The sequence below is a fragment of the Coptis chinensis genome, chromosome 6 (assembly GCF_015680905.1).
Source record: "Coptis chinensis isolate HL-2020 chromosome 6, ASM1568090v1, whole genome shotgun sequence".
NCBI lineage: Eukaryota > Viridiplantae > Streptophyta > Magnoliopsida > Ranunculales > Ranunculaceae > Coptis > Coptis chinensis.
Window position 1 is genome coordinate 91,473,357 of NC_141461.1, and position 8,216 is coordinate 91,481,572.

Here is an 8,216-nt window from a genome sequence, read left to right on the forward strand (position 1 = left end):
GAGCAACACCATACACCCTGATTATTAAATAATCGTAGTTCCTCTAGTAATATGGAAGTCTTCAAATGAGTTGCAAAATGGTACGCAAGAAAATACCATTGTTACTACCAACATAGAAATTTATACTGAAAAAGTGTGTAATCATCTTGATCATGCCTTGACATAAATGTTGGAGTCAGTAACTGGACGTTTATTTCTCCGATCAACTCTATCTTATGAAATATTTTTCTTCATGCATATTCTAATACCATATAAACTACACTTCAATGAATGCACATCTGAGTGAAAAAGAAAAGAACCGAGTGCTGGGAGAAAAATGAGAAATAGCAAGAGATACCCAGAAATGAATCCCTGCTAATAAGCAAGTGCTAGAGAAAAAAAGTCTACCGGTTCACCAATTAAAGCACAGGGCATGTTCATGGTGCATGGTATCTAAAATGAGTTATTTGCATGTTATCATGTGGTGTAAAAACGTAGGCTTAACCTCAATTTATCAGTAAAGTTACGACTTCAATTAAGTTAGGCATAAGCTTCTATAAGACAGGCCATGATTTCATATTAGAGGACATGTCTAGACAATACAAAATAGATAGAATGTAAAATTGTAACTAGCATACATAGTCTCAATTCCCCTGCTACAGTCACATCAAACTCATAATCTCAAGAAAAAAAAAAAAAAAGGAAGCATAGCATGACATAAAATATAACAACTTTCTTTCCATGAAATGACAATAATATTTAACAGTACAAAACTAACCTTATTAGCATATTCATAGTTGGTAGTACATGCAACTGAGAAAGAAGACAAGAAAAAGATGTCAGCACACATGCTAATAATTGAGAGGCCATAATCAATTGTAATCTTCCTTGGCCTGTTCATCACATTTATATTATGCTTGTCATTGAAATTCTGCGTGTAAATATGTACTCATAAATGTTGCTAGACTACTATATTGAAACAAGTAAAAACCAAGCAAAGATTACAACGTAAGTACCTCACAGTAACATTGAGAATTTAAGATGAATTTGAAGACCACTATATTTGTGTAGTACACATTATCCTGGTCAAAAAAGTTATGGTAGAGTTTGTTTCTGGATTTGCCAATAGTGGTAACTCCTTAGGTGGGAAGTTAAACCAACCAATTCAGATGCTCTTAGGCTTCTATAATGCGTGTAAAAATAGTATCAAGACCATTAAGTTAATAGAATTCTGCCAGTGGCTTACTCACTTCTTTGTATTTAAGTTGATCAAACCTTATGTTAGTGGGAAAAGGAAATATCATAGATCAATAAAGTTATAAAGATAAACATGTCAATCAACGGATCAAGAAATGGTGGGCCACTTTGTAGGTTTCAATGATCTATCTATGTTGTTCTAACCTTGCATAGCACTGGTGAAGCATGATCAGTAATTAGATGTTTAAAATTATATCTGGTCCAAAATTCGAATGTCTTAGCTTTTGAATTTCCCTATATTGATTTTAATGGTGAACTAGGATGTATACTTGCTTTTATTATTATTTATTTGATCCATGAGTTGAGAGGCCATACATACAAACTCCATTAGTTTTTAGTTTTTATTGGGCATGGATAAGATGATTATCAATTAACGTCAAGTCTCAGTGGATTTCATTTTAGATAACTGCCCAGTTAGGATGTCATTATGCTTGTAAAATTTGGTGGTATGCAGAATCCAATTTGTTTGTGAATTTCAATTATGTATAGGGTGGCAGTAGTAGGAGGAAAGTTTTGACGGCAGAAGGAACCAGGAGTAGCAAATGTCAGGTAGAATCTGGAAGTAACTTGAAAAATGAAAGAGAGGAAGGTGAATTCTCACCCAATGGAGATATTGAAGGGGATAATTTTGCTGCATGTCTGTCGAGATTCTGACATACTTGGTGATTCTAAAGCAAAGGATAGTGCTGTAAGCAGGCAATATCACGATACCCATGGAGTAGACATATGTGTTGAGGAAGCAAAAGAGAACAATGGAGAGGCTGATGATGAGGGTGAGGAGAGTGCTCAAAGATCTATAGAGGATAGTGATAATGCTTCCGAGGCCGATGAAGATGTTTCAGGGAGCGAGTCTGGGGATGGTGAAGAGTGCTCATGTGAAGATCATGAGGAAGAGGAAGAAGATGCTGATCATGATGCTAAGGCTGAAAGTGAAGGTGAGGCTGAAGGGATGGCTGATGTAAATGATACTGAAGGCGATGGGATGCTATTGCCAAATCCAGAATGCGATTTAAATGCCATGAAGCCTCTTGCCAAACATGTTCCTCCAGCATTATCCGATAAGAAAACGGAAGAGTCTCGAATTTTTTATGGGAATGATTCCTTCTATGTTTTGTTTAGGCTTCATCAAGTAAGTTACTTTCTTATTAAGATCATAATTTAAACTACTCTTGAGCCTTAGCATCTATGATTCCCCTAGATTAAATACTTACATTACTGGTCATTTGGACAGGGCTTTCATTGTCTGATTCTTTGATATCACTAAAAGTAGGATGCTGTTGTGGTGGAGTCTCTGCTACACGATCAATGTCCATTGCCTGACTAATCAATCTCTATATCTTCGTTATTGTCAGCTTCATTGCTCAACCAAAAAGAAAGGTGAAAACACAGGTTCTCCCTTTGCAGTAAAAGAAGGCCTCTCCTTCAGTGCATTTGAACCATCCCAAGGGCCTTGTTCTGATTTTTTACTCAATCTTTCTTCATACTTCTGTGCATGTGATGGGGTCTCAGATGGAAGGCACTGCGGCACATGAACCCTTTTCTTTGCTGGAAAAGAAGGTTTCACAGACAAATGAGCATCAGATGTATTTTCATTGTTCTTCCCTAAATCTTTTGACCCTTTCTTCCTGAATTTTCTCTGCTTCTTTGGTTTTCCACGAGAAACTTCACCAGTATCTGATCTCCCAAGATTGCCATGTGAACATTTCAGGTTCTTTCTGATAACTCCACCAGTATATGCTTCTTTGGTATTTCAGGTTCCTTCTATGTTTTGTCTTTGTCATGAACATTTCTCTCCCATGTTGTTTAGTTCGAATTCATTGTTTTGAAACACCCACTGCAGCATGATGTGTTGATCTACATTCAGTTAATTTGACCCTGCTTTTGACCCATATATCCAAACTTTATGCAAATATCTCAACACACTAAGTTGAGAGTGGTTCTTCATGGGGCAATCCAAATTTCTCTCTTTAAATGCAACATGCCGATTACGATCTTAAATTTTGGATTCTTTTCTTTCAATGCATAGATTATCAATTTATCATGGAACAACAAATGGTAGCTGAATTTCATTGGGCAAGAGTATGAGATCAATTTTGAGATCGAATTGCAGATGATGCTCAGGTATGTATACTCTTAATGCTATGGTAACCTGAAATTTTTTAGTTTGAAATTATATTTTGTTATTTGAATTGATAGAATATCTTTAGTTGATTTAGCGCGAAGAAATTGTAATAATCTTTAATATCAATTAATGACTGATATGTATGTTGGTGGTAAAGAAACTCACTCTGAGACCTCTGAGATGATTCAAAGTGTTTCATAACCCCACCATATACTATCCTATCTTATTGTAGACCTTGAAAAAAATTTATGCTCACTTCTCCTTAGTATAAGACGAAATGAAGTTATATTTTACCACATTGACTGGTAGATTAAAATATTAGTATGACAAGTCTGAACCTCCCAAGGCTTGACCAGTAGCCCACTGGACTACTTCTATCTATGTTGTTGGGAACCAGTTTATGGTGCATGTTCATATGGAATACTTCTGTCATACTACATAGTTGCTAGCCAGGAAAACTCCGAGCAATCCAAAGCGTGCCTACGCAGTAGGTTCGCCTCAGAGCTAAGGATGCTTACGGTCATCTAGGCTCCTGTCTAGCCCTTAAGTTCACCTCACTGCCTAACATCGCTTGAGCCTTTAACTGCATAACGGGAAGCTGATGTAGTATGTTATGCAGTATGTTTTATCAGGAAATTGCTATTGCTTATTGTTTAACTTCTTGCCAGAAATCCTATATCTCCCTCAAAATTGGTATTGGAGTGGGTTATCTAACAAGATTTTCTGCCCACTCTTGCCTCTAGATAGCAATCTATGGCAAGTCTCCCTCTGCAACGAGTATCTCAAACTGCTTTTGACATGCTCTTATAATGCCTATCTACTTGTCTTGGATAAATAGTGTTTTTTATTGAGAATTCTAATTAACCAACTTGGACAAATAAGTGGAGTCATCCTCTAAATGTGCATATTTGAATTAGTTGTAGTTATCTACTATTTTTTTTTGGATAAAAATTATCTACTATTTGGTTATTGGCCAATTCCTTTTCTATTCTGACATTAATTTGTGCTGCAGCCTTCACTCTATTTCTTTCATAATGGTGTTTTTTGGCCAACGAAATGATTGGTTATAAAGTAGAACGTTTGATGAAGATCATGGAGCAGCTTTACAAGTAATCACGCAATCGCAATATGCTATTGACATTGGCAGGCATGTAGGCATTGTACGCCATTTTCTAACACTCAACATACAAACTATGCACTACTACAGTGTGCATGGAGATATTATTGATACCATTGAAGAGGCCACTGACATAGAATGGACTACTACAGTGTGTATGGAAACTGATTCAGTGGAAGCTGCTTATGCTTTTGGAACAGATAGATAATTAGATAAGATATCAGCCTGTTTAAGCGATGAATCGCCTCAGCATCAATTAAGCGGAGTCTAATTAAGCATCTAAATCACTAAATGGGGAGCAAAGTTGAAGGTTCAGGAAATGGATAGGTTTAAATGAAGACCTGATTAGTTAACCAAGCGAGTCTACTTTAGATTTTAGTAACTGTTATGGAAAGTTTAGGCATAGGATTGGCTGTTGGATATTGATTTAATCTTTTCTATTTTTTGATATATGAGATTAAGTAGCAAAGTGGAAAAACACACTGTAATGACTAACCAAATGAACATGCATTTAACAATAGTAACTACAAAACGATTCCATGCGTCACGAATTAGCATAATAATATTAGAAGCTTTGAACCTCAGCCCAATCCCGCAGGTGACTTGGTGACATTGCCTCCACATTCTTGATGACTCCCACAAAAACTGCCTTGTGCACCATTGACTCTTACCTGATCGACTTTAATTTGAATTGAGCAACACCATCAGTTATCCATTGGCATTGCCACCATTTCTATATTTATATCTAAACATTACCGCTTATTTCACCATACAGATCTTATAAAAAATCATTAATCATGCCTAAAAGACACCCTTACACTAAGAACATCAGTACAGACATTGTCACAAGATTACGATCCCTAATTTTTTTCAGGAAACCAACTAACCTGGTTCCAACGCTTGATCAGGCCTCTTCTTAACTGATTCACTCTCATTCCTCTTTCTCTTCACCCTGCTTGTTAATAGTGCATCTACTGTCTGCATCCCATCTGATACACAGCTAGCAAAGAACATAGAACCACTATAAATAAGAGGCACTGGAAATCAAAAATAGGCAAGGCATCAAGGACTAGTGTAAAAATATCAAGAAAATCAATTATAGACCAGTGAATTAAATTTCTTTTAAAAGCAAATAAGATTAAGAAAAAAAACCACTAGAGCTTTTGTTACCAACCTAAGAGCTAATAACGCCCTTGGATTGCCACATATTTCTTTAAGACCAGCAAGCAGAGCAGTATGTGCCATGTAAAGTGCTGCATCAAGCCCTGGGACATAAAGGAGAACCACTTTTCGTATAAGGGGCTTGTTCTGCAGATCATAAGAATACCTGCTCAGTATATAAAGGTATAGAAGCGCCATATATCATAACAGTGAAAACGAAAAGCACCTGATGATATCTTTCAAATGCTTGCTAACCAAACTTCATTGGTTAATAATGGACAGAGTTTCAAAATGGATTTATAAGAAGAATTGAAAATGTGAAAACCAGTTGTTTGTGCCCAGTGCCAGTAGCATGTTCCTATTTGTGTGGAAATGTGGAATTAAAGTAGAAGAACACACAAAAAAAACAATGAGAAGAAGATTATTTACTTTGATAAAAATCCAAGATGGATTAACACCTTCACCAAGCACCCAGGTAACAAGTCCTTGTACATCCTGTTTCACCACAGAGATATCATCAGACATTCAGAATATTAACACAAACATCTTGACGGAAATGAATAAGTAAATCGTAAAACCTACTTGAATATTTAATACAGAGTCCGAAGCAGCAGACTTAAAAACAGCACCTGCCTTTGCCTGCATATAAAATGATTAGCATTCCACATTAATCACTAGGTACTCTATCAGTAACAATACAACTAGGCAATAGGGCAAAGTTTTAGTTCCATGAATACTTTGAAATTATACTTAAAATCAACTATTAATAATAAAAAACAATACTTTGTTATTCTGAGCAAAGTTAAAATATCAATATGGTATCTGAAGAGCACAATGAGGACTAAATTTTAAAAAAAAAAAAAAAAAACTTACTTGTGGGCCGTACACATCGAAGTAAGATGAAGTTGAGGCATTGCTGCTGTTGGTTGTTTTTGCATTTGTTTTGGCTTTCTTGTAAGAGGTAGAACTCATTATTTTCTCTCGGCAATTTCTACTGACGGGTTTAGTATTATTATTATTATTACTATTATTATTATCAGAGTGGAAGAAAAAAGGAGTAGGATTAGTTTTAGTAGTCGCGGCAAAGAAGGGTAGCAGCATATATTAACCAACGCTGTTTCTGCCCCTCTCTTTTTTTGGCGGACTCGTTTCATTATTTTAAAGGTAAAATTATCTGGGCGGGTCAACTCATTCGGCCTATCTAAACAAATTTTTGTTTGATACAAGTATGCAAACCATGCTGAGTATTGGTTTTTTTAAGTTTTGAAACCGGGATCGATAGATAGTATGATTTCTTTGAATTCTAATTGTAAATGGTAATTGTAATTATAGATGAGAGACTCATTTATTTATTTTTTTTAAATAAAATGTGAGATAATTATGTTATTAAAGTGATATTAGGGAGTTTATTTTAAATTATAAATAATAAAATAGGAGTTGTTTTAATTTTAATGTGGAAAATTGAGATAATTATTTAATTTAAGTGACATTAGAGAAGTGTTTCTAAATTATTAATAAAAAAAATGACTTTATTCAAATTATATTAATAAAAGTGGTATTTATTCTAAATTTAGTGAAGGAGGTGTTTCTAAATTAAGTAAATAAAGAGATTTAAATTTGCCTACTCGAGAGTTGAGGAGGCTTCCGAAAGCCTATTATATAGTGTAGAGATATGCTAAGGAATACTTCGACGAGAGTAATGAGATTTTTATTTCAAATTAGGTTGATGAGAGTAATATTGAAGTTTAGAAATGCAAAAGGACAATTGCTACAGTATTGGACAAGTAGTAGTCCAATCATTTTCTTTTGTCCATATATGGTGGATGTAAATACATTGGAAATTCTAGTGTCTCCAAAACTCCCTATTAAGCTTGTGTGTGTATATATGAAATATACAAGTTAAATAATAGCATACGGAATTAGTCGAACTCTATTTGTTTTTTGCACTTTAGTGAAATACTGTATTGGAAGCAAAGTGTAGTGTTGCTTGGTTGATGCAATTTAAGTGTTTTTTTTTTTTTTCTTTTTACTAAAATAAAGTGTGTTTTTAGTATATTAAAACTAATGAACTAGTACAGCCGATATATGCCCATTTAGTTAAGGGTTGAAATTTAAAGTAATATATCAAACATATTCCAGTGGACCTAATTGAGTCGACTCGTTCAAAATTTCCAGACGAAAAAAGACAAAGAAAGTATTATAAAACCGGTAGCAGCAGAAGAGAGAGAAAAAAAGAGAAAGATGTCTTGAACGATGATAGTTCAACCAGTTGGACAGAAGAGACTAACAAACGTGGCAGTAGTCCGATTGAAGAAGCACGGTCTGCGTTTCGAAATCGCTTGCTTATAAGTATTTATAAGTACTTATAAGTAGCAAAAAACAAACATATTTTAGGACCTACTTATAAGTAGCAAGCACTTATAAGTAGGAAAAACAAACACCCCCTAAAATAAAATCTGTTTTTAGTATATCTCTCTCCTTTAAAGAACACGCCTCGAGTTACAGTATTTTTTCATACGTCGTTTTTTTGTTTTTCCAATTTTGCCCTTGCCAAATACTATTATTACAATCCATACCACA

The 8,216-nt window shown here is 34.9% G+C and overlaps 2 protein-coding genes across 9 annotated transcripts; one reads left to right on the forward strand and one right to left on the reverse strand.

Annotated features, from left to right (window-relative positions):
- Positions 1 to 914: 914 nt before the first annotated feature.
- On the forward strand, positions 915 to 4,955 carry LOC147495383 (uncharacterized). 6 transcript variants are annotated; one of them, XM_086564036.1, is made up of 4 exons: positions 915 to 987; positions 1,726 to 2,365; positions 2,468 to 3,357; positions 4,371 to 4,955. In XM_086564036.1, the coding sequence occupies exons 2-3, from the start codon at positions 1,811 to 1,813 to the stop codon at positions 2,489 to 2,491; spliced, it is 579 nt and encodes a 192-aa protein (XP_086420162.1). In that variant the 5' UTR covers positions 915 to 987; positions 1,726 to 1,810; the 3' UTR covers positions 2,492 to 3,357; positions 4,371 to 4,955. The 6 variants fall into 6 exon arrangements, with proteins under 6 accessions (XP_086420162.1, XP_086420160.1, XP_086420161.1 ...); XM_086564034.1 differs by lacking the exon at positions 915 to 987 and adding an exon at positions 1,023 to 1,346; XM_086564035.1 differs by lacking the exon at positions 915 to 987 and adding an exon at positions 1,023 to 1,334.
- An 8-nt stretch (positions 4,956 to 4,963) lies between these two features.
- Positions 4,964 to 6,768, reverse strand: LOC147495384 (small RNA degrading nuclease 5-like). Of its 3 annotated transcripts, none has more exons than XM_086564033.1 (6): positions 6,510 to 6,768; positions 6,219 to 6,275; positions 6,066 to 6,131; positions 5,650 to 5,783; positions 5,363 to 5,464; positions 4,964 to 5,154 (listed from the first exon to the last, which is right to left on the reverse strand). In XM_086564033.1, exons 1-5 carry the CDS (start codon positions 6,735 to 6,737, stop codon positions 5,407 to 5,409), a joined length of 543 nt encoding a protein of 180 aa, XP_086420159.1. In that variant the 5' UTR covers positions 6,738 to 6,768; the 3' UTR covers positions 4,964 to 5,154; positions 5,363 to 5,406. The 3 variants fall into 3 exon arrangements, with proteins under 3 accessions (XP_086420159.1, XP_086420157.1, XP_086420158.1); XM_086564031.1 differs by having other exon boundaries at positions 5,363 to 5,475; XM_086564032.1 differs by having other exon boundaries at positions 4,964 to 5,464.
- Positions 6,769 to 8,216: the final 1,448 nt, after the last annotated feature.

Bases quoted from the DNA above. Each gene is read 5' to 3' on its own strand.
- LOC147495384 (XM_086564031.1), bottom strand. From the start codon at position 6,737: ATGCTGCTACCCTTCTTTGCCGCGACTACTAAAACTAATCCTACTCCT. The intron at 6,276-6,509 runs GTAAGTTTTTTT...TTTTATATGCAG, and splicing joins TCGATGTGTACGGCCCACAA to GCAAAGGCAGGTGCTGTTTT. The intron at 5,476-5,649 runs GTTGGTAACAAA...GTTCTTTGCTAG, and splicing joins AGGGCGTTATTAGCTCTTAG to CTGTGTATCAGATGGGATGC.
- LOC147495383 (XM_086564036.1), top strand. From the start codon at position 1,811: ATGAAAGAGAGGAAGGTGAATTCTCACCCAATGGAGATATTGAAGGGG. The intron at 2,366-2,467 runs GTAAGTTACTTT...TCATTTGGACAG, and splicing joins TTTTGTTTAGGCTTCATCAA to GGCTTTCATTGTCTGATTCT.